This window comes from Mobula hypostoma, chromosome 10 (assembly GCF_963921235.1).
Source record: "Mobula hypostoma chromosome 10, sMobHyp1.1, whole genome shotgun sequence".
In the NCBI taxonomy this organism is placed as follows: Eukaryota; Metazoa; Chordata; class Chondrichthyes; order Myliobatiformes; family Myliobatidae; genus Mobula; species Mobula hypostoma.
The window spans coordinates 51,423,508-51,449,946 of record NC_086106.1 but is presented as its reverse complement, the minus strand read 5'-3'; the positions used below and the strand labels follow the sequence as shown (position 1 = coordinate 51,449,946).

At 41.8% G+C, this 26,439-nt stretch overlaps 1 protein-coding gene across 1 annotated transcript in view; it reads left to right on the top strand.

The window, feature by feature from the left end:
- The first annotated feature begins 475 nt into the window (after positions 1-475).
- LOC134352897 (sodium- and chloride-dependent neutral and basic amino acid transporter B(0+)-like) overlaps positions 476-26,439 on the top strand; it is a 107,036-nt gene continuing 81,072 nt past the window's right edge. The window contains exon 1 of the mRNA XM_063060483.1: positions 476-730. Coding sequence (XP_062916553.1) covers positions 659-730 — 72 coding nt within the window. The 5' untranslated portion in view covers positions 476-658. The remainder of the gene's footprint in view (positions 731-26,439) is intronic.

Here is a 26,439-nt window from a genome sequence, read left to right as displayed (position 1 = left end):
TAACTGGAGCTTACAGTCTCGTTGTAGCTGGCTCAGGCAGCATTGATATAAATGGAATGAACACTGTCAGTGCAGGACATATCAGTGTAACTTGGGCAGGGAGTGTCAGTGTAACTGAATCAAACAGCTCCAGTGAAAGTCTGTTTAAATGGAGCTGAAGCAACCTTTAAAAACCAACTGAACAGTGGAGTTACTTCTGAGCCAGCGCAATAAGTTGTTTCTGTTAGAGAAAGAACGCTCAGTGTTTAAATAAACACTATGTTTCCTGATCTCATTGGTGTGCCTGTGTCCATGTGTTCTTTTGCCATTAAACCAGTAGATGCAGAGCAACTGTACTTTGGCCCTCAGAGTTCTGGAGCTAATGTAAATATCCTGAAACAGGGAGTTGTGATGGTGATTTTGAATATTTTGTTGCCACAATACCCTGGGACCTTGGAGTTAACTGTAATCAGTGTAAACAGAGCTGAACTTATTTTAAGTTACATATAATTCAGTGGACCCTTCCTGTGGAAGAGTTCATTGTACTTTGCACTTTTCTGGAATAGTTCATCAGATCCCAAGAGCAGTAGACTTCAAAGGGCTTGTAACGAAAGGATCCCCTTAAACTGGACACAGAATCACAAAACAAACAGAAGTTACTATTCATTATTATCCAAAAATGGATCAACAGGAATTGTCTTTATTTGATTTGTCACGGAATGGCCATCAAACACACCCTTCAGAAGACAATGTGAGTATTTTTTACAAAACACATTATCAGTAGTTTTGCTAAATTACAATAGATATTTTCATAAGAAACCTCATATTATAGAAAATCAGGTTATAATAACAACTTTGTCAGTGAGATAAACGGGGTTAGGGGCTAGAGAATTTGCTGCTTACAATAGCTAAATTACTTTTCTACAAGATTTTCAAAACCTAAAGATAATTTTAATAGCCGTAGGTTTATTTTGTTTCTGTAAACTAAACATATTAAAGGCTGTATGATCCATTGTTGAATGAAGTATCCTTGCACAAGTGTCAACATTATTGATACAAGGAGGACCAGAGGTACTGAAACAGATGATTTCCCTGCTTCTTTGGATTCTATTATGCATTTGCTGCAAAGTCATGCACAAGGAGCCTCTGAGAAGTTTCAACAATTCAGCTCTGAATTTAAACAAGTAGGTGGTAAATTGGATTCTATTCAACAAACTCTTAATGAACATGATAAACATATAAAAAATAACAAAGAAATTTTGGCATCTCTGGAAACAGAAGTGGATGAATTGCAAAAGCTTTGTGAAAACCAATTGAAGTCCAATGAAAAGTTAAGACAGAAGATTATCAACCTAGAAAATAGAAGTAGAAGAAACAACCTACGGGATCTGGGTCTTGAAGAATTAATCGAAGGCAATCATTCTATGGAATTTTTGCAAACTTTTTGAAAGAATTATTTCCAGAAATTTTGACGTCTGTGCCTATGATTGATTGAGTTCCCAGGTCTCCTGCGTTTAGACCTCCTTAGGGTCAGAGACCAAGATCAGTAATAATCTGTTTTCAAGAATTTAAAACAAAGGAACTCTTAATTTGCGAATCTCTTCGAAGAGGCATGATTGACTATAATGATCGCAAGTTTAGAATTGTCAGAGATTACTTGCCTAGGGTTATACAGGAACGTGTTAAGTTCAAAGGAGTTATGTCCGAGCTTTTTAATAAGGGTTTCAAGCTTTCCCTTTGCTACCCAGCCCGACTCAGAATCACACTTAAAGATGGGATCTTTCTAATGGTTCTGTTTGACTGTTGAAGCTCAAAGGTTTTTAAAATCCAAAGGCTAAGGCGAAAGGTTAGCTGTTTAGTTTGTCCTTACATGAAGACACAAGATTAAATGAGAAAATTTTAATTTGCAAATCCCGTTGAAGGGGCTTGATAGGGTTGAATATTAAGATTCTCGAAGATTATTCACTTGAGGTTATGCAGGAACGTGCTAAGTTTAAACAAGCTTTGTTGGAATTTTTTTAACAAGGGTTTTAACCTGTCCCTTGGCTACCCAGTTTGACTGAGATTCTATTTAAAGATGGATCCTTCGAATGGTTCGTTTGAATGCTGAAGCACAAAGATTTTTTAAATTTGAAGGCTAACTGCTTAGTCTGTTTTCTCATGAAGATATAAGATTAAATGTTTAATGTCTTTCTGTATAAATAATAGTATCTTTTACTTTTGGTAAACCCTTGTAACTAATTTCTTTTCATATTTTTAATACTATATTTTTGATATACGAGAATTGAATTTCTTCTTTGGATGCTGCTTAGTCTAGGTTGGAATATAAATAACCTTGAAACTAATTGGAGCGTTCACCAGGTTTTTTGGGGGGTTGTCAGTAGTTTGTAGATGCCGACTTTCTATTGGTCGGTCTTCTTTCTTTGGGAGGTGGGCAGGGGTATGTTTTTTTTTCTCAGAAGCTGTTTTCGAATTTTTAAACCAACTTGTGGCTTGGTTAGCATTTCTCAAGGTTTATAGCTTGGTTTTAACCTACTTTTTAACCTTTCCTTTAAATAATATTAAAAATGGTCCGAACTATTAATTTACTTTGTTTTAACGTGAAAGGGTTAAATCACCCTGTAATGAGGTTTTTGCTTATATTAGGAAATTTAAGGCCCCTATTATTTTCTTACAAGAAACTCACATACGCGAATGTGATAATTTACGTTCTTTTAGCCGTTGGTACGGATTTTGTTTTCATTCTTCTTTTCAGGCCAAATCTAGAGGAGTTTTGATTCGTATGGATAATACACTTTCCTTTGTCCACAATAAGTTAGTGTCTAATACTAATGGACATTTTGTTATAATTTCAGGAAAACTAGATAATAAATTAATAGTATTTGCCAATGTGTATGCCCCAAATGTAGATGATGCAGGATCCTTTGAGCATTTTTCTTTTCATTTTTACCAGATCTGAATCTTTATTCTTTGGTGATAGGAGGAGATTTTAACTGTTGGCAAGACCCAATTTTAGACTGATCATCTTCTAAACCAGCGTCGCTTAATAAATCAGCTTTGTTTATTCAATCATTTTTATTGAAGTATGGTATTGTTGATGTTTGGCATTTTTTTACATCCTTTAGATAGGGAGTACTCATTTTTTCCCATGTTCATCATACATATTCCAGGATTGATTATTTTTTTATTGATAGTCAAATGATTTCATCAGTTCGCTCCTGTGAATATAAAGAGATTGCTGTTTCAGATCATGCTCCTGTATTTCTATCTTTAAATCTCCCTGGTCTTCCTCAAGCCAACAGATTTTGGCGTTTTGATAAGGAATTTTAAAAATTTCTAGAGAAGCATATTATTTTGTTTTTTGAAGAGAATAAAAAGGAAGAGACTTCTAATCTTATTGTATGGAATACTTTTAAGGCTTATATTAGAGGATAAATTATTTCTTAAACTGCCAGTGTTAAGATTAAAGCTAATAAAGAAAGAATCGAATTAACCAATCAATTGAAACAATTAGATCAAAAATAGGCTATAGCTCCAGATCCTGTTTTATATAAAAGACGTGTTAAAGTTAAAACTAAATACGATCTTCTGTTAACATATCCAATTGAAACTCAACTTCTTAAAGATAAAACTCAATTTTACATTCATGGAGATAAATCAGGCAAAGTATTGACCAACCAATTAAAAACTTCTGTAGTTAAATGACAAATTAAAGAAATTTGCAAAACTAATGATGATAGGACAACTGATCACTCTGAAATAAATGATACCTTTAGAGAATTCTATTCTGAACTTTATAGTTCTGATTCCCCTAAAAGTTGATGACCTACTGCTTCTTAGGGAAAGTGAAGAGGTGATAGACAGGAGCTACAAAGAGGCAGTCATCCCGAGGCTACAGGGGTCAGAAAATTGGGTGACTGTCAGCAGAGGGAAAGAAAATGCCCGGGTAGTGGAGAGTACCCCTGTGGCTGTCACCCTCAGCACCAAGTATCTTGTTCCGGATGCTGTTGAGGGGGTTGACCTGACAGGGGATGCCCACGGTGACAGGGTCTCTGGCACTGGGCCTGGCGCTGTTGTGCAGGAGGGAAGGAGGGAGAAGAGGAATGTGGCAGTCATAGGGGATTCCATAGTCAGGGGAACAGACAGGAGATTCTGTGAGCCTGATAGAGATATCAGAATGGTGTGTTGCCTCCCAGGTGCCAGGGTATGGGATGTCTTGGATTGGGTCCAGAATATTCTGAAGAGAGAGGGCAAGCAGCCAGTTGTCTTGGTACATGTTGGTACCAATGACATAGATAGGAGAAGGGAGGAGGTCCTGAAGAGAGATTTCTGGGAGTTAGGAAGGAAGCTGAGAAGCAGGACCTCCAGGGTAGTAATTTTGGGATTGCTACCTGTGCCACTTGCTAGCGAGGGCAAGAATAGTAGGATCAGGCAGATGTATGCATGGCTGAGAGACTGGTGCGAGGGCAGGAATAGTAGGATCAGGCAGATGTATGCATGGCTGAGAGACTGGGGCGGGGGCAGGGCTTCAGATTCTTGGATAATTGGGATCTCTTCTGGGGGAAATATGACCTGTTCAAAAGGGACAGGTTACACCTGAACCCGAAGGGGACCAATATCCTGGTGGGAAAGTTTAATAGAGCTGTTAGGGAGGGTTTAAACTAATTTGGCTGAGGGATGGGAACTGGAATGATAGAGCGGAGGAAGGGGAAAACAGAAATAAATCTAAGATAGTGAGCAGTAAAGATGTCAGGAAAGACAGGCAGGTGATGGGGCAAATTTATAGCCATTGGGATGAGTTGCACTGTAATAAAGTTGCAGTGCAATCAAAGCAAAAAGTACTAAATACTGGTCTTAAGGAGTTTTACTTAAATGCACACAGCATAAGGAATAAGGTGGATGATCTTGTCATACAGCTACAGATTGGCAGCTATGATATTGTGGCCATCACTGAGACGTGGCTAAAGGATGCATGTCTCTGGGAGCTGAACGTCCAAGGATACATGGTGTAGCAGAAGGATAAGCAGGTAGGCAGAGGGGGAGGCGTGGCTTTATTGGTAAGAAATCATATCAAATCATTAGAAAGAGGTGACATAGGATCAGAAGGTGCAGAATCTTTATGGGTTGAGCTAAGAAATCGCAGGGGTAAAAGGATCCTGATGTCAGTTATATACAGGCCTCCAAACTGCTGCAGTGATGTGGACTACAAATTACAACAGAAAATAGAAAAGGCTTGTCAGAAGGGCAGTGTTATGATAATTGTGGGGGATTTTAACATGCGAGTGGAGTAGGAAGATTAGGTTGGCACTGGATCTCAAGAGAGAGAATTTGTAGAATGTCTGTGAGATGGCTTTTTAGAACAGCTTGTTGTTGAGCCCACTAGGGGATCGGCTGTACTGGATTGGGTATATGTAATGAACCAGAGGTGATTAGAGAGATTGAGGTGAAGGAACCCTGAGGAGGCAGTGATCATAACATGATTGAGTTCACTGTGAAATTTGAAAAAGAGAAGCCAAAATCCGATGTGGCGGTATTTCAGTGGAGTAAAGGGAATTACAGTGGCATTAGAGAGGAACTGGCCAAAGTTGACTGGAAAGGGACACTGGCGGGAAGGACGGCAGAGCAGCAGTGGCTGGAGTTTATGCGAGAAGTGAGGAAGGTGCAAGACAGGTATATTCCAAAAAAGAAGAAATTTTTGAATGGAAAAAGGGTGAAACTGTGGTTGACAAGAGAAGTGAAAGCCAAAGTTAAAGCAAAGGAGAGGGCATACAAGGAAGCAAAAATTATTTGGAAGATAGGGGATTGGGAAGTTTTTAAAAACTTACAAAAGGAAACTAAGAAACTAAGAGGGAAAAGGTGAACTATGAAAGGAAGCTAGGGAATAATATCAAAGAGGATACTAAAAGCTTTTTCAAGTATATAAAGAGTAAAAGATAGGTGAGAGTAGATATAGGGCCAATAGAAAATGATGCTGCAGAAATTGTAATGGGAGATAAGGAGATGGCGGAGGAACTGAACTAGTATTTTCCATCAGTCTTCACTGAGCAAGACATCAGCAGTATACCGGACACACAAGGGTGGCAGGGAAGAGAAGTGTGCGCAGTCACAATTACGACAGAGAAAGTACTCAGGAAGCTGAATAGTCTAAGGGTCGATAAATCTCCCGGACCAGATGGAATGCACCCTCGTGTTCTGAAGGAAGTAGCTGTGGAGATTGCGGAGGCATTAGATATGATCTCTCAAAAGTCGATAGGTTCTGGCACGGTTCCGGAGGACTGGAAGATTGCAAATGTCACTCCGCTATTTAAGAAGGGGGCAAGGAAGCAAAAAGGAAATTATAGACCTGTTAGCTTGATATTAGTGGTTAGGAAGTTGTTGGAGTCAATTGTCAAGGATGAGGTTACGGAGTACCTGGAGGCATATGACAAGATAGGCAGAACTCAGCATGGTTTCCTTAAAGGAAAATCCTTCCTGACAAGCCAATTACAATTTTTTGAGGAAATTACAAGTAGGCTGGACAAGGAAGGTGTAGTGGATGTTGTATATTTGGATTTTCAGAAGGCCTTTGACAAGGTGCCACACATGAGGCTGCTTAACAAGACAAGAGCCCATTGAATTACAGGAAAGTTACATATGTGGATAGAGCATTGGCTGATTGGCAGGAAACAGAGAGTGGGAATTAAAGGATCCTATTCTGGTTGGCTGCCAGTTACCAGTGGTGTTCCACAGGGGTCCGTGTTGGGGCCACTTCTTTTTACATTGTACATCAACAATTTGGATTATGGAATAGATGGCTTTGTGGCTAAATTTGCTGATGATATAAAGATAGGTGGAGGGGCCGGTAGTGTTGAGGAAATAGAGAGTCTGCAGAGAGACTTGGATAGATTGGAAGAATGGGCAAAGAAGTGGTAAATGAAATACAATGTTGGAAAGTGTATGGTTACGCTCTTTGGCAGAAGAAATAAATGAGCAGACTATTATTTAAATAAGGAGGAATTCAAAGTTCTGAGATGCAACGGGACTTGAGAGTCCTCGTGCAGAATACCCTTAAGATTAAGCTCCAGGTTGAGTTGGTGGTGAAGAAGGCGAATGCAATGTTGGCATTCATTTCTAGAGGAATAGAGTATAGGAGCAGGGATGTGATGTTGAGGCTCTATAAGGCGCTGGTGAGACCTCACTTGGAGTACTGTGGGCAGTTTTGTTCTCCTTATTTAAGAAAGGATATTCTGACGTTGGAGAGGGTACAGAGAAGATTCACTAGAATGATTCTGGGAATGAGAGGGTTAACGTATGAGGAACGTTTGTCCGCTCTTGGAATGTATTCCTTGGAGTTTAGAAGAATGATGGGGGACCTCATAGAAACATTTCGAATATTGAAAGGCATGGACAGATTGGATGTGGCAAAGTTGTTTCCCATGATGGGGGAGTCTAGTACAAGAGGGCATGACTTAAGGATTGAAGGGCGTCCATTCAGAACAGAGATGCAAAGAAATTTTTTCAGCAGGAGGATGGTGAATCTATGGAATTTGTTGCCACGAGCGGCAGTGGAGGCCAAGTCATGGGGTGTATTTAAGGCAGAGATTGATAGGTATCTGAGTAGCCAGGTCATCAAAGGTTATGGTGAGAAGGCAGGCGAGTGGGACTAAATGGAAGAATGAATCAGCTCATGATAAAATAGCGGAGCAGACTCGATGAGCAGAATGGCCGACTTCTGCTCCTTTGTCTTATAGTCTTGTGGTCTAAAATAATACTGTAATGAATAATTTTCTAGATCAATTAAATATTCCTGCATTTTCTGCAGATAATTTCAAACAGATGGATCAACCCATTTCTTATGAGGAAATAGGTGAGTCTATATGTTCATTACACTCAGGGTAGGCTCCGGGTCCAGATGGACTTTCTGGAGAATTTTATAAGGCTTTTTCTTCATTAATTATACCGCAGTTGCACTTAGTCTTTTTGGATTCTTTCAAATTGGGTAGTTTGCCTCAATCATTTTATGAAACTTCTATTTCGTTTATCCTACAAAACAATAAGGACCCAACCAAATGCTCTTCATATAGGCCAATTTCATTACTCAATGTTGATACTAAAATTCTTTCTAAAGTTCTGGCTCGTAGGATTGAAAATATTTTACCTTCTATTATTTCTGATGATCAGACTGGATTTATTAAAAACTGACACTCCCATTTTAATATACGCTGTATATTAAATATTATTTACTCTCCTTCTAAGTAGGTATTGGAATGTGTGATATCCTTAGATGCTGAGAAGGCCTTCGATCGGGTTGAATGGAATTATTTATTTAAAACCTCAGAAAAATTTAATTTTGGACCATATTTTATTAATGGATTAAATTACTTTATCTATCTTCTGCTTGGGTTCTTACTAATTTTCAAAATTCCAAACCATTTAAACTTCACTGCGGAACTGGACAAGGCTGTCCGTTGAGTCCTTTGCTTTTTGATCTAGCTTTAGAACTCCTTGCCATTGCTTTTCAAGAATCTAATGATATCTGTGGTATTTTAAGGACAGGTATCACCCACAAAATCTCGCTTTACGCTAATAATATATTGTTTTTTATCTCTAATGTTAAGACCTCGTTACCTTGCGTACTTTCTTTACTCTCCCATTTTAGCCAGTTTTCAGGATATAAATTGAACCTACACAAGAGTGAATTATTTCCTTTAAATAATTTGGTATCAATTAATGCTAATCTTCCTTTTAAAATTGTAAGGAATCAATTTACTTATTTGGGTGCAACAGTCACTAAGAATTACAAACACCTGTTTAAAGAAAACTTTCTTACTTTATTGAACCATGTAAAAAGGATATTATTAAATTGGTCACCTCTTTCAATATCGTTGATTGGATGAATTAATTCTATTAAAATGAATATTCTACCTAAATTTATATATCTTTTTCAGGCTTAACCCGTTTTTATTCGTAAATCCTTTTTTGACACTCATCTATTTTATCCTCCTATATATAGAAAAATAAACGTCCTCATTTAAATAAAGTTCATCTTCAAAAATCTAAAGAGTCTGGAGGTTTAGCCTTACCTAATTTTAGGTTTTATTACTGGGCAGTTATTATACGATATCTTACATTTTGGATATATTATATTAATCGTGTAGACTGTCCAGTATGGGTTTCTTTAGAAGCTAATTCTGTTAATAAATTTTCTTTTATTTCTCTTCTTGGATCCTCACTTCCTCTATTTGTATGTAAACTAACTGATAATTTAATATTTAAACATACCCTGAGGATCTTGATAAAATTTAGAAAACATTTTGGTTTATTGAGATTTTCCCTTTCAAGTCCCACTTATTCTAATTTTTTTAAACCCTCCATGACTGATTTAGTTTTTAAAGAATGGGACTTGGATATTAAATGTTTTTGGGATCTGTTTGTTGGAGGAAATCTTTTTTTTCATTTGAGCAATTGTCAGCTAAATATAGCTTACCCAAAACTCACTTTTTTGGATATCTACAAATCAGAGACTTTCTAAGATCTCAATTATGCACATTTCCTATAAGCTCAGATAAGAACTTACTAGTCGTAATTTTTAATTTGACACCTTTTCATAATGGGTAAATATCTAAAATTTACGGTATATTACTGCAGACGAGGAATGCTCCTTTAGGCAAAATTAAGAATCTCTGGGAACAAGATTTACAGACATCAGTAGCTGAGGAAACTTGGAATGAAATTTTTAAACTGGTTCAACTGGTTAATACTTCATCGGTATGTGCTCACCTTTCCCTCATTCAATTTAAGGTGGTACATAGAGTCCATATGATTAAAGATAAGCTTTCTCATTTTTATTTGGATATATCTCCTCACTGTGACAGATTTAATAATGGAGGAGCTTCATTAATTCATGTGTTTTGGACTTGTCCGAGTCTTGAAAATATTGGAAGGAAGTTTTTCAAACTTTCTCTTTACTTTTCAAGGTTAATTTTAAGCCTAATACTCTAATGGCCCTATTTGGTATTGTTGCAGGACAGGATATCAAGCTGAAGACACCTGATTTACATATTTTGTCCTTTAGCTTTCTTATAGCTAGGAGGGCACTTTTGTTTAAATGGAAAGATGTTTCTCCTCCTACTCATGCTCAATGGTTATACGACGTTACGTCATGCTTAGATTTAGAGAAGATTCGTTGTTCAATTTCTGAATCTCATCAAGACTTTCAAACATTGTGGGGGCCTTTTCTGAATTATTTTTAAAACTTTCAAAACCTTCAATTCATTGTTTAAATTCAGTTGTTGGCTATAATTAATTTTTATTATATGAGAAGGTATTTTATCTTTTTTTCTCCTTAATAAGCAGCTTCAGTCTTGGTAGGGGTTAGACTCTCCTTTGTAATAAATTAGTATATTTCAATATAACTTTTGGTTAACTTACATGAACACGGAGTAATGAGATTGTTTTTATGAATAGATATAATGTAATTGGTAGTTTTTTAAAAATCTTTTTTGACCTTTTATATATACTTTCTTGTACTCTGTATTCTTCTATGTAGAAACTAATAAAAATATTGGAAAGAGGAAACGGCTGTTTTTGGGCAAGAGGTAGTTTAATGATCAATGGTACAAAATGTCGAACTCCATACCATTAAAAGGCAGTCCCAGTAAAAGGGAAGGACCAGGACGACAAATGGAATATTGGCCTTCATTGCTAGAGGGATTGAACTTAAGAGCAGGGAGGTTATGCTGCTACTGTACAGGGTACTGGTGTGGCTGCACCTGGAGTACTGTGTGCACTTCTGGTCTCCTTGCTTGAAGAAGGATATACTGGCTTTGGAGGTTGTGCAGAGGAGGTTCACCAGGTTGATTCCAGAGATGAAGGGGTTAGACTATGAGGACAGCTGAGTCTCCTGGGACTGTACTTGCTGGAATTCAGAAGAATGAGAGGAGATCTTATAGAAACATATAAAATTATGAAAGGGATAAATAAGATAGAGACAGGAGAGCTGTTTTCACTGGTAGGCGAGACTAGAACTAGGGAACATAGCCTCAAGAATCAGGGGAGTAGATTTAGAATGGAGATGAGGAGGGACTGCTTTTCTCAGAGAGTGGTGAATCTGTGGAATTCTCTGCCCAATGAAGCAGTGGAGGCTACCTCAGTAAATATACTTAAGACAAGGTTAGATAGATTTTTCATAGTAGGGGAATTAAGGGTTATGGGGAAAAGGTTATGGGTTGGAGATGAGTCCATGGCCACATCAGCCATGATCTTATTGAATGGTGGAGTAGGCTCGACGGGCTAGATGGTCTACTCCTGCTCCTATTTCTTATGTTTTTATGGCAAAGATGATGAAAGTGGTTGGGAATTTAGTCAAGAAGAGAAAGGAAGCATATGTGAAGTTCAGGAAGTTATAATCGGACAGGATCCTTGAAGAATATAAAGTTTAAAAGGACTCAAGAAGGAATGTGGAGAGCCAGGAGGAGCCTTGAAAAGTTCTTGGCAAGTAGAATTAAAGAGATTGTCAAGACATTCTGTTCATACATCAACAGCAAGAAGATGACTACAGAGAGAGTAGGATCACTCAAGGATAAAAGACAGAATATATGCTTGGAGGTGGAGGATGTGGACGAGGTCCTAAATGAACATTTTGCACTAGTGTTCACAGTGGGCTTGTAGGATAGAGAGATCAGTGTAGAGCATGCTAATACATTAGGCTACTTTGAGACAAAGAAAGAAGTGGTGTTGGGCCTCTTGAAGAATGTAAAGGTGGACAAGTCCTCACACCTTGATTGGATATGACCCAGATTATTGAGAAAGGGAAGAAATATGATTGTTGGAGCATTTATTTTGCTAGCCACAGGGAAAGTCCTGGAAGACTGTCAAGTAGCTAATGCTGTCCCTTTGTTTAAAAAGGGAAATGGGGTGGAGCTATTTGAAAAGATTCTTCGAGTTACGATGAGCAAACTCAAGTGCAGGAATCACAGAGACTTTGGCTGGTCAAACAGTAAAAAATGGACTTATTGTAGAAATTAACCAGCAAACACACTCTGGAGCATGTAAGAGTTCGGGACCAATCAGACAGCCCCATTGTCGAGGTACTAACTGAAAAAAAAAATCTTGTTTTATTTAAATGACCCCTGTTGTGACAGAAATCCCCTTCCTAAAACTGATTCCTGCCAGCTTAGGGTGATCGGGGTGAAGCCCATGAAAATCAGTCATCAGGTCAGGATCCAGAATATCCCGGACCAGAACCCAACCCCTCTTCTCCAGGCCATTCCCCTCCCATTCAATGAAATACTGGAACTGCCCCTTAACATGCCGGGAGTCAAGCAGGTCTGTGGACTGTGTGAATAGGTGTTCCGTCTATGATTCTAGGAGGAGGGGGAGCTTTAGGAATAGGAGCTCAAGGACTCCAGAGTAGGGATAGAAGGAAAGTTGGGAAGGATTCAGTGAGACTTGGGAAGCTGTAATCTATAAATTACAGGATTGATCCTCTTAACAATCCTAAAGTGCCCAATGACGTGAGGAGCTAGCTTCCAGATTGTATTTTAAGGGGGAGGTTTTGGGTAGAGAGCCAAACCCACTAACCCACTCAAGAAGAAGGACCCATCTGTCTCCTTTTGTTGACATGGAACTGCTGCTTTACCGAAGTAAGTTCCAAAGTCCTCTCAGCTTTAAGCCATTACTGCTTACTGTTTAGCAGGTAGAACACCTTCATGCTCAGGAAAGGGAGGAGGTTTAAACCCGAGGTGACATTTGAAAGGAGACATGTTAAGCTAAGAGTGGTGGTGTTATGAGTTGTGTCTGCCCAAATTAAGTGATCTCTTCAAGGAGTTTGGATACCAGAAACAAAGCAACGAAGACTGCATTCCAAATCTTGGTGGGTCCCCTCGATCTGACCATCCATCTGTGGGTGAAAACCAGAAGAAAAGTTAGAAGTAGCTCCAATGAGTTTAGAAAATGCTGATTAAAACTTGAAAGTAAATTGTGGATCCTTGTCAGAGACAACATCGGAAAGAAATCCATGTACCCTAAACACCAGCTGCATAAATGCCTGCAGTTTCACAGGCTATGGGCAATTTAGTGAGAGGAAAAATATTTACAAGCTTTAGAAAATCAAACAACAATGACTAAAATAACAGTCAAGGTGTGTGAAGAGGGCAAATCAGAGATAAAATCCAGAGAGAAATGGGACCAGGGTGGAAGGGAATGGGAAGGGGATGGAGAAGACCCTGGGGAGGAGAACTGGAATCTTTGGAATAGGCACAAACTTCATAGGATTGGACAAATGACTTGACATCCCTATCAATACCAAGCTTCCAATAATATCTTTTTACGAATTCTAGGGTGCATGAAATCATGGGGGGCTGTTAACTTAGATGCATGCCACCATTTGAGAACCTCCGACCTATATTCGGGTGGTACAAAGTGGTGACCTAAGGGAACATTACTGGGAATTAGATTACTCCCCTTGAGTGATTGTCTAACTTGGAAATCAATAGTCCAAGTGACAGGACCCAAAATTTTATTCTCCAAAAGTATCAACTCCAACCTATTTATCAAATCGGGGGAATCAAATTGCCTCGATAGGGCATTAGGTTTTAGGTTCTTGGAACACAGATGCTAAGTAATGACAAAACTAAAACCCAACAAGCTTATCATGAGTTAAGTCTTTTTGACATTCTAGATGCAAGCTAAATTCTTATGATCCATCCAGACAACAAACGGATGCTCAGCTCCTTCCAACCAGTGCCACCATTCTTCTAAGGCCAGATTAACAGTCAACAGTTCCCAGTTACCCATATCATAATTTGACTCAGCTGGTGACAAGTGTTTCGAAAAGTAAGCACAGGGATACAAATTTTTTCTTGGTGGTGGGACGGTGGGACAAGGCTGTTCCTAGTCTGCTGTCAAAAGCATCTCCCTTCACAACAAAGAACAGACCAGGGTTGGTGGGGGGAGCAGTGATAAAACGATTCTTAAGGTCATTAAAGGTTGGCTCCACCTCTGCCTTCCAACTCGCTATGATTAATCAGGAGAACAATCAAGGAGCTAAAATTCTTAATAAATCTCCTATAAAAGTTAGTAAACCCCGAGAATCTCTGAATTTGCTTGCAAGAAGTGGGAGTGGGCCATTCCCGAATGGTACAAGTCTAATCTAGATCCATTAGTAGGTTTCCCTGGGAGATAACAAATCCTAAAAAAAGAGACATTAGGAACATGAAATTGACTCTTCCCCAACTTTACAAATTGCTGGTTTTCTAACAGACACTGAAGAATCAGAGGAAAGAGGAATACATGTTCCTGACAAGAATTTGAAAAAATCACAATTATCGTCTAGGTACATAAAGACAAACCTGTTTAATACCTCCCTCAAGATATCATTATTGAATGCCCGAAAAAGTGCTGGGGCGTTAACAAGCCCAAAGGGCAGAACTAGGTGTTCATAATGCTTGGTTGGGGTATTGAATGCCGTCTTCCATTCATTACCCTGATGAATCCGAATTAAATTGTAGGCATTCCTGAAATTTAATTTAGTGAAAAAGTTGGCCCATTGCAGTCAATCAATGGCTGAGTTCATTAAGAGTAAGGGGTAATGCTTTTTAATGGTAAGCTTGTTATGATCCTGATACTTAATACAGGGTCGCAGGCTTCAGTCCTTTTTGATGACAAAGATGAACCCCCCTCCACAAGGGATGTCGAGGTTCTGATAAACCCCGTTGTCAAGCCTCTTTGATGTAATTGTCCATAGCCCATATCTCAGGACCAGATGGGGAGAACAGCCTCCGTCGAGAGGGGCAGGAACCAGGCAATAACACAATTGTGCAATCGTAATTGTGATGGGGTGGCAGCAAAGTAGCCTTTTTCTTGCTAAGATTTGCTAGGAGATCTGAGAATTCAGAAGGGTCTCTCTTAATTTCATTAATATTTTCTAACTCAGGAAGGTCAGGGATCTTTGTGTTGACCTCGGGTGCTCGGGACACAGACTTGTGGTTCTGGGAAAATGATAAAAAACAAATATTCTGGCAGTTAGGTGACCAACGAGCAATAACAATAGACAATAGACAATAGGTGCAGGAGTAGGCCATTCGGCTGTTCGAGCCAGCATTGCCATTCACTGTGATCATGGCTGATCATCTACAATCAGTATCCAGTTTAGATTAGATTAAATTAGATTAGATTATGAGGACACTCAGTCCTCGTTTATTGTCATTTAGTCATGCATGCATTAAGAAATGATACAATGTTTTTCCAGAATGATATCACAGAAACACATGACAAACCGACTTAAAAACTGACAAAAACCACTTAATTATAACATATAGTTACAACAGTGCAAAGCAATACCGTAATTCGATAAAGACCAGACCATGGCACAGTAAAAATCTCAAAGTCTCTCGAAAGTCCCATCATCTCACGCAGACAGTAAACCTCCAGCGCCGCCAACTTGCCGATGCAGCATCCTGGAAGCATCCGACTCCGAGTCAGTCCGAAAACTCTGAGCCTCCGACCAGCTCTGCGACATCGAACACCATCTCTGCCGAACACTTCGACCCCAGCCCCGGCAACAGGCAATAAGCAAAGCCAAGGATCTGGGGCCTTCCCCTCCGGAGGTTCTTGATCGCACAGTAGCAGCGGCAGCGAAGTGGCAATTCAGAAGTTACTCCAGGTGCTCCTCCGTGCTTCTTACGGCTGTCTCCATTAAATCCAGATTGTGCACATCCCCCTAGTTAACACATATCGCTATCAATTCGGAATGGCCGCGCGCATTGCGTCGCGCCGCACCTTCTCCTCCCTCCTTCCTGCCTTATCCCTATAACCTTTGATTCCGCTATCTTTAAGAGCTCTATCCATCTCTTTCTTGAAAGCATCCAGAGACTTGGCCTCCACTGCATCTGGGGCAGAGCATTCCACATATCCACCATTCTCCACCTCTCTCCAGCACCACTCTCTGGAGCAGTCAATCACAGGGACATGGTGAGGCAACCAGGGATACCCGAGAATAAGAGGTTACTCTGTAGAATGAACCGAATGAAACTTTAGTGTTTCATAGCGACTCCTAATCCAAAAGCTCAACTGTTCAGAAATGTAACAAACCTCACCCAGCTCATGAGGCCTACCGTCCAGGGCAGTGGCCGTAAAGAGATGATCATGCTTAGAGACAGGAACCCCCATTTGTCGTGCAATCCCTAAATCTTAAGAAGTTACCCACTAAACCCAAGTCAACAAGTGCCCAAATAGAAAACCCCTTTTGATTCCCTATCAGACAAGCGGGTAAATGTAAGCCCAAGGAAGTACTTATGGGAGAAGCCCTAGGGAGCGTCACAGATGTCCAACCACTGGACGGCCCCTGGAGTTTCCTGACCTCTTGGGTCTCATGGCAGGATAATGTTCCAATTCCCCACAGTACACACAATGTCTCTCTTTAAATATTCAGCTGTGTTTAGCAATGGAGAGATGTGTCCTGCCTGACTGCATGGGTTCCACAGCATCCAGCGAGTAGGTCAGCGAAGGGTCTGTAGGAGGAAAGGGTAAGGTTGGGAGAGGGTGAAGGCAGGTAGGATAGAACCTCAGGAACTCCTAGCACCACTTTTGAGCCATCCTGACAGACAGATGTCCAGACAAATGGATAAATTAGGGTCTGGTACAGAATCACGAGCTGCCAATTCATTTTTAAGATTGTTGTTGAGCCCTTTGCAGAACATGAACACAACAGCTTCGCCATTCCGTCCACTCTCTAGAGCCAAAGGTCTGAATTCGATTGTATAGTCCTCCGTCTCATGCCGAGAAGTCTCTTAGCTGCCTGCTGCCCACCGATGGGGTGATTAAACACTCTCTTTAGGCTGCTGATAAAAGGAACGATGAAGAAGCATTCGGTGTCCTCTCTCCCCGACTGAGTTGTTACCATTCCAGAGCTTTAACAGAGAGGGGTGAGATAATGCAAGCCATTTTACATCATTCAGTGGGAAACGTGTGCAGCATCAGTTCGAACAACAGAGAACACTGGCATGACTCGGAAACCCCATTAACATGCTCCAGAGTAGGCAGATTTAGAGAGCTATTGGTACTTGGTCAAGATCAGGCCATATCTCATTCCTGGAGTTTTAGATGGCAGAGAGAGATGTCACCATTTCCAGCAGCTGCTGCTTACCATGGCATTCTGCTTTGCCAGATGTGATCCGACATCATATTCCTTCTGAGTTCATTTTTTTGGCTCAGTCGTACAGTCGGAGTCACTAGCAAACTTCAAGTGCAGGAATCACAGAAACTTCGGCAATTCAAACAAAGCAAAAGATTTATTGCAGAAATTAATCGAGTCTTCAGGATGCGCTCATGATGTGAGGTACACTTTGGCTTCGCTCCATTCCCCTTACTTTTTTTTACCCGTAACCACCATTGTTTATTCTGTTTATACCTACACTAAAGGGTTTATACCACAGATATATCTTTGAACTTTGACTTGAACTTGCTGGGAACGCTGACCAGAGGACAAGAAGGCAAAAACGGGAAAGACTGACGGCAACAGGGGAAAAAAATGGTGATTCTAAAGTACCTAATCAAATTCCATTAACTTTCGAAACAATGTAGAATCTCCTAGAGGAAAAACTTAACCAAAGATTTTCCGTGTTTGACGAAGTCTTAAAGACGGTTCAAGATACTATTAAATCGTTTAGACGTGAAATTGATCAACCACAAGCTAGAATTTCAGAACTTGATGAAGCTGGTCGGCAGAGGATTGAAGCCCTGGAACAAAATCTATCTTTGACATTTCATCTGTTGGAAAGATTATCGATCCCGAGGCAGAATTTGCGGATAATTGGGCTTCCCGAAGATATCGAGAAGGGTGATCCTGTCAAATTCTTGTCTCAATTCTTAATGGATGCTTTTGGATCAGAAGTTCTGGAGGCCTCTCCATTGCTCAATTGCATGCACCATACCCTCCGGGCCAAACCTCCCAGGAAATCCAGACCGAAACTTATTATTATTCGGTTCCATTATGCTCACATCAAGGAACATGTGATAGGAGCTGCCCGGCGGAAAGGTATGAGCAAATTTCAAAGTTACAAATTTCACTTCGTCGAGAGCTTTCAGTCCTGAACTTCTGAGAGAACAGATGTCTTTTAAACCACAGATGTCCGAATTTTATCGAAAGGGCTTTAAACCAGCATTGCTATTCCCAGCGAGTTTCAGAATCATCCCTGCCGATAACTCTCGTCGTCTGTTGGGCGAAGCTCAAAGTTTTCTTGACAATCAGCGTTCCTCTGCTACGGACTAAATAATGTACTGTTTTTTTTATCTTCTTTTTTACTTGCTTTTTGTTTTTTTTTCAAAAAAAAAGCTAATAACTAGCTTATAGTTTTGGACTTTTACAATTTGGGGGCATTTGCCCTGGGTTTGTAGTGTAAAACTACAAACTACAAACTACAAAACTACAATACACTTCTGTATTTCGAGTGTAAAGGGTTTCTTTTATGTTACTGCGTAGGCTAATTAAAATGGCTTCTCTGTAATGTTAACTGCGGAGACAGTGGTTCTCTTTCTAGCAGCTTGTTTGGGTTATATTACTGATAAGGAGAATTGTATCCATTTGTTAACCAATTGGGATAGACGTTATTCTTTTTAGTGTATCTGTAAGCTATTGTGATGTGCGGGTTTTGGGGGAGAAGGCGCGATGAACAGACAGAGAGTGGACGCGATGCTGTGAGCTAGCCGACTGGGCAGCCCTCGAGCCTGAGTCCAAGATCTAGGGTGGTCAGTGAGGAGAGGAGATGAAGACAGACTCGTGTGGAGTGTCCGGTCGATCACCGTGGTTGTTCCCAGGCGGCGGTTTGAGGTAGTCAGAGGGGATCGAATGGTGAAAAGAGGATCATTACTAGAGCTCCAACTGTTTGTGCACGAAGAGATTGAACTTTGATAAGTTTGGCTCCTTTTATTTTCCTTTTATATTTTATTTCTATTAATTACATAGTTCCAGTAATATCTATAAATTGTAATCAATTTATCGTATATGGTGTTTTGTCTGTTATTTGGCAGGGTGGGGTACAGTCACATAGCATCCACACAAACTTAATTACCCAGTTTGGCGGGGCTGAGGGCTGCTTTCCCTAGACAGCGAGTTGAGCGAGCCTGAGACTTGCCAGGGGGGCTACATTTGGGGCCTTTGTCCAGAATTGGATTCAGTGGTGTGCTGCGTGATTGCCCTTGTGTCTCAGTGGGATTGCGGTCAGTAATGTGTCTTTCTGGGGGACTGCTGGTTATTGTTGCATACGTGTTGGGTGAGATCTTTGTTCGAGTTCAGACTAGCGCTGACGAGTTGGTAGTGGGACTAGGGGCTGTCCATACTGTTAGGAGAGAGAGGAAAGAGTGGTCTGATTCGGATGTAGTGTTTGCGAATAAATGTTCCAGCTATGGCAGGCTCTGCCTGGCTTTTGGAATTTTGTCCACCCCTAAGGGGGCGCAGGCATACGTGACGTGGGTGGAGCGGATCTCTCAGTTGTTAGATGAGTGGCAGTGCTCGGTTGAGGGAGAGTGACAGGGATTGGTTGAAAGTTTGAGTAGGCGGGCTGGTGACGGTGTTAGAGCTGTCAGGTTCACTTACACCATAGTGACAGCTGCCAGTTATCTGAAAGAGGGGAAAAGTTTTCAGTGTATCTTCTCTGGCTAGGAGGGCAGCTAAATTGCTTGCAGTGCCAGGGGGATCATTTCAGGGGATCAGCCCCTCCCTCAGTTGTTCCGCTGATCAGAGAGGTATCGGGAAACTTAGTGGTGGCCCAGTCGAGGAATGGCTTGGGGTCTCTGGGGGAGCACGTTCCCAGCAATGTACCAATGAACTTTCGCAAGGAAAAGACCCTATTCCTGAAGGGTTAGAGGGACCACGCCCCAGTGTGTCATTACGGATAGGTGGAAGCTGTGCTAAAGCCATCCTCGACTCCAGAGCGCAGGTCAAGTTGTTGTACAGTTCATTTTACAACTGGTATCTGACGCATTTACCCTTGACAACATCAAGGGCGCTGGAGATTTGGGGTACCAGTGCCAGTAATTATCCAGAAGACGATGATTGGTTAGTGACCTGGAGTTAATTGGGCCATTGTTTGCGCACCCAGTGTTTCGAGCTGCTTGTGAGGACGTGTGTAGCAGCCTTGGGCTGGTACCGAATTTAAACGAGACCCGATTGTGGTACGGCTGGGGGAAGTATCTGAGGGTGAGACCCTCTTAGTAGACACTCCAAAATACCACGAGGGAGGGGAGTTAACCACTAAAGACACCTCGGTGAGAGAGAGGTCGTGGCAACTGGACCCTGTAGCTGTGGAAGACATAGGCAGCGTGTGTGTGGATTATAGGACTCTGAACAGACGCACTGTCATTGTCCAGAATACAGCCCTGAGGGCCAAAGATGCTATGGTCTGTTTGTATGGTGCGACGTGGTTTAATGTGCTGAATCTGAGGCGTGGATGTTGCCAGATCCCAATGAGTGAGGCTGATGAGGAGAGGACAGCCATTATAGGTTCCCTCGGATTCTTTCAGGGTATATCCAGGGCCCCTGCAACCTTCCTGCGGGGCATGAGGAAGACCATGGGGGATGTGGAGGTGTTTGGAGTTTTGGCGAATGTGGATGACGGCCTAGAGTTTAGATTCGCCTTGGGGGACTATGATATGAGGCAAGTGGCGAAGCCCGGGTGACAAAGGGTTAAAGAATTAAAACTTTCTTTGGACGAGTGCCAGGTCTGGAGAAAGATGCAGTTCGGGGAAAAGTGACAGAAGCAAAGTGTAAAATTTGGAGTAGTTTTTGGCCGGCGGAGTTTGGTGCAATCTGAGAAAAATGATCTGACATACCAGTTGAACTTCCTGGTGTTGGAACAGATGGTGGTGAACCTGGAGATGGAAACCCAGGTCGTCAATCAGAATGAGATACTGGGGAGAGAGGAGATTTGCACCGCTGAACTGAGCGCTCAGAAATGCAGGCTGGAGACTGTGTGCCGCAGTTCTGGAACAAAATCCGAAGACCTGGAGTCCACACTCGTCAACGTGGAGACAGAGAACCGGAATTTCAAGCAGAAACTGCGGCCACTTACTGATGAATTAATCCAGAAAAGATTGGAAGACTTACAAGTTGGGGAAGACCAAGGAAGCTGTCTGACTGAGGCCAACAGAAGACCGAGAGCCTGGAGAGGGGAGCTTGACTACACTTCTGAGGAGGTGAAGCAATTGAGGACAGATCTTGGAAAAGGGAAGCGGACGCTTGAAGGGAACCTGAAGATGACCATCGACAGTTTAAATGAAGTGGAAAAAGCTGGTGGTGTAATTGCACCCCCGATTGAGATGGCCAAGAAGTGTGAGTCAGTACTGCTGAGACTGGGGCGAGAGTTGGAGGAGTCAGAGAAGAAGCTGACGTCTCGACTGCAGGAGGCTGAAGAGGCCGCACAGGCAGCCCAGACTAAGTGCTTCCGTTTGGAGAAAATCAAACAGCAGCTACCGATCGAGGGAATGGAAGAATACAGATTCGAAGGATGATGTGCTGGATGTGTGGTGCATGCTGTCTTTCGCTAACTTCCCTTTGTTGGATGAAGAGACTTTTCGCCCTTCCCCCACTGAGTCAGGGGTAGTGAGGAGGTCTATCTGTGGGCAGCCTGGGTTACTGCAAGACTTGGAAGGAAAAGAAGCAGGGCCCCAGACACGGGACGGGGGCTCCGAATTGCAGTGGGGGCATGAGTGAGAGAGGAGTTGGCAAGCAGACCCGAGGTATCCCCAGTAGCGTCCGAACCTTTAGGGTTTAGGTGAGGGGGTACGGAGGTCTCGGAGGATTAGGAAACTCCCAGATGGGTTGGCCTATGTAGAGCCCGTGGGACCGGGTGTAAGGTCTACTGTTTGGGGAGCAATGTCACTATTTGTACCTGATTGGGGTTTTGTGTCTGCAGGAAGGGTGGGCGAGTTATTTAGAAGTCATGAGGACATGACTTTTTTTGGTGGGGGGAGAGTGTAAGGGGTTTCTTCCTTTATGTTACTGCATAGGCTAATTAAAATGGCTTCTTTGTTATGTTATAATTAAAATGGCTTCTTTGTTATGTTATAATTCAAAAGGCTTCTTTGTTATGTTAACTGCTGAGAAAGTTCTCTCGCTAGCAGCTTGTTTGGGTTGCTGGGGCAGCAGGCTGAGGGTAGCAGACACCAACAGAATCAACAAATCCATTCGTAAGGCCAGTGATGTTGTGGGGATGGAACTGGACTCTCTGACGGGGGTGTCTGAAAAGAGGATGCTGTCCAAGTTGCATGCCATCTTGGACAATGTCTCCCATCCACTACATAATGTACTGGTTGGGCACAGGAGTACATTCAGCCAGAGACTCATTCCACCGAGATGCAACACAGAGCGTCATAGGAAGTCATTCCTGCCTGTGGCCATCAAACTTTACAACTCCTCCCTTGGAGGGTCAGACACCCTGAGCCAATAGGCTGGTCCTGGACTTATTGCCTGGCATAATTTACATATTACTATTTATGGTTTTATTACTATTTAATTATTTATGGTGCAACTGTAACGAAAACCAATTCCCCCCGGGATCAATAAAGTATGACTATGACTATGACTATTGATAAGAGAGTAAACAAACCAATTGTGATAGATGTTATTCTTTTTAGTGTGTCTGTAAGCTATTGTAATTCGCGGGTTTTTACAGAAAAGGCACAATGGAGACTGAGAAAGTGGACGGGATGCTGTGAGCTGGCCAACGGGACACACCCCAAGGTCCAGGGTAGTCGACGAGGAGAGGAGATGTAGACAGACTCGTGTGGAGCGTCTGGTCGACCACCGTGATTGGTCCCAGGCGGCAGGTCAGGGTGGTCAGAGGGGATTGAATGGGGGAGAGAGGATCGTTACTAGAGCTCCAACTGTTTGTGCCCGAAGAGATTGAACTTTGATAAGTTTGGTGCCTTTTATTTTCCTTTTCTATTTTACCTCTATTAATTATATAGTTCCAGTAATATCTATAAATTGTAATCAATTTATCGTATATGGTGTTTTGTCTGTTATTTGGCGGGGTGGGGTACAATCACACAGCATCCACACAAACTTAGTTACCCAGTCTGGCGGGGCCGAGGACTGCTTTCCCTAGGCAGCAAGTTGAGCGAGCCTGAGGCTTACCGGGGGGGCTACAATAGTAATAAAAAATCTGCATATAGTGATAAGTTGTGTGTCTTATTCCTGCGGGTGATGCCAAGTATATTAGATGAGTCTCGAATAGCAATAGCTAGAGGTTCCAAGGCAATATCAAATAGTAATGGACTCAAAGGGAACCCTGTCTAGTACCACAAAATAACAGAAAAAAGGGAGATCTTTGATTATTGGTAGGTACCGAAGCCAAAGGGGTAAGATATATCAATTTAATCCAAGATATAAATATCGGACTGCAATTAAATTTCTCAAGCGTATTAAATAAATATGTCCTTTCGACTCTGTCAAAAGCTTTCTCAGCGCCCAGTGAAATACCGCATTCTGGAGTTCTAGGAGAAGGAGTATAAACAATATTCATTAATCTCCTAATATTAGAGAAGGAATAATGATTTTTAATAAATCCAGTCTGGTTAACCGAAATAATTTGAGGCAACACATTCCCCAGTCTGGTTGCCAGTATTTTAGAAAAAATGTCGGAGTGCACATTCAGCAAGGATATGGACCTGTATGATGTAGGATCCTTAACATTTTTAAGAATTAGAGAAATAGAAGCTCAATAAAAAGATTGTGGTAATTTACCTATAAATACTGCATCTTTAAAGATTCTACATAACCATGGAGAGAGTATAGTAGAGAAGGATTTTAAAAATTCTACTGTATAGCTGTCTGGACCAGGTGCTTTACTTGAATTCATCGAAAAAATAGCATCCTTTATTTTTTCTTCCATAACAGGTACATCTAATTTTAAACATTCATTGGCTGGTAATTTTGGGATATTCAATTTCCTGAAAGATTCATGCATTATAGTGAGGTCATCAGGAGACTCTGATTGATATAAAGAAGTACAAAATTCTTGAAAGGATTTATTTATCTCATCACGATCAACTGTCAAAGTACCATTCCTTTTACGAATCTTAATGATCTGGCGTTTAACCGAAGCAGTTTTCAATTGATTAGCCAATTAATTTACCAGATTTATCACCATGAATATAAAACTGACTCCACGTTTTAATTAATTGATTTTCAATCGAGGATGCTAACAACAGATCATGTTCCATTTTTTAAGTTCAGCTCTCTCTTTATAAAGCTCCTTACTGGGAGCAGTAGAGTATTTCTTGTCAATTTCTTTAATCTTGTCAACCAGCCTAATTATTTCATTATTTATTCATTTTTATCAAACCAGCAGAATATGAAATAGTTTGTCCACGGATATATACTTTAAAAGTATTCCATAATACCCCACTAGAAATTTCTTCCGTAATATTCATTGAAAAGAAAACGTCAATCTGTTCCTCAATGAAATTAACAAAGTTCGAGTCCTGAAGCAGAGAGGTATTGAACCGCCATTGTCTAGTACTAGAAGATGTATCCATTAACTTAATAGATAGTTTCAATGGCGCATGATCAGAAATAGCAATGCAAACATAGTTACAGTCAATAACAAATGGAATTAAACGAGAATCAATAAGAAAGTAATCAATTCTCGAATAATGATAATATACATGAGAAAAGAATGAAAACTCTTTAGCCTTGGGATATAAAAATTTCCAGATTTCTGAAACTTCAGATTCAACCATAAAAGAATTGATAAGAGTAGCCGATTTATTCGGAAGTTCCTGATTAGACTCAGATCTTAAAGCACACGGTATTGGGGGTATAGTATTGATGTGGATAGAGAATTGGTTTGCAGACAGGAAACAAAGAGTGGGAATAAACGGGACCTTTTCAGAATGGCAGGCAGTGACTACTGGGGTACCACAAGGCTCAGTGCTGGGACCCCAGTTGTTTACAATATATATTAATGACTTGGATGAGGGAATTAAATGCAGCATCTCCAAGTTTGCGGATGACACAAAGCTGAGTGGCAGTGTTAGCTGTGAGGAGGATGCTAAGAGGATGCAGGGTGAATTGGATAGATTAGGTGAGTGGGCAAATTCATGGCAAATGCAATTTAATGTGGATAAATGTGAGGTTATCCACCTTGGTGGCAAATACAGGAAAACAGATTATTATCTGAATGGTGGCTGATTAGGAAAAGGGGAGGTGCAATGAGACCTGAGTGTCATCGTACACCAGTCATTGAAAGTGCGCATGCAAGAACAGCAGGTGGTCAAAAAGGCGAATGGTATGCTGGCATTCATAGCAAGAGGATTGAAGTACAGGAGCAGGGAGGTATTACTGCAGTTGTACAAGGCCTTGGTGAGACCAAACCTGGAGTTGTCACAAGGGCAGGGGCATTGGGAGCAAGGGTGGACCCAAATGCAAGACTCATCTTGTGAGGTTAATTAAATTTAGTTTATTTTCGAAACCAGGAGATCAAGGCAGGAGTAGGAACAGTGGACGGAGGACTATGACTAGGCTGGGACCAAGGGTCTGGGCTAGGACTTGGAATCGGCTCCCAGAACTAGAGGAGATATGAAGAGGGTAGGGTATGGACTCTGAGCCCGTGACTGGGCAAGGATCCAGTACCTGGGTCTTGCCTCGGGCTCGGACCTCGGAACCAGGCATGGACGTGACATGGGTTAGGGAGAGGAGGAACATGGAAAACAGAGCCTCAGTCTCGGGAGAGCAGGTACATGGAACCATGGACACATACACAGAACACAGTCAGGACCCCACCTTGGGTACAGGACATAGGGCCGGGTCTCACACACAGAACAGAGAGCCGGGACCTTTCCTTGGGTACAGGTCATAGGGCCAGGACTCACACACAGACAGAGACTTAGGGCTGGGACTCATGACACCCCCCCCCAAGGGGCAATGGCAAGACGGTCTGACTTACCCCACAGAGGCGAGGACGAGACAAGACAAGACATGACCCCCCCCCCACAGGGTAACGGCAAGACGGCTAGACTTACCCCATGGAGGCGAGGACAAGACAAGACAAGACATGACTCCCCGCGGGGCAACGACAAGACGGCCTGACTTACCCCACGGAGGCGAGGACAAGACAATACAAGACCAACACGAAAGAACGCCAGACAGTACCTATCTAGCTCCGGTGATAGAACTAGACTGAAGTGCAGGCGAGGGCTGCAGATGAGGGCTAGAGGCGAGAGGGGCAGAGAAGGGATTCAGACCAGGCGGTAGGACAGGAATCACAGACCGCCAGGGCCAGGACTTGACTAGGTACTCAGATGCCGCCAGGACCAGGACTTGACTTGGAACTCGGATGCCGCCAGGGCCAGGACTTGACTTGGAACTCGGATGCCGCCAGGGCCAGGTCTCGACCAGGCATTCAGATGCCGCCGGAGCCAGGACTTGGATGTTGGATGTGGTACTTGGATGTTGCCGGAGCCAGGACGTGGTACTTGGAA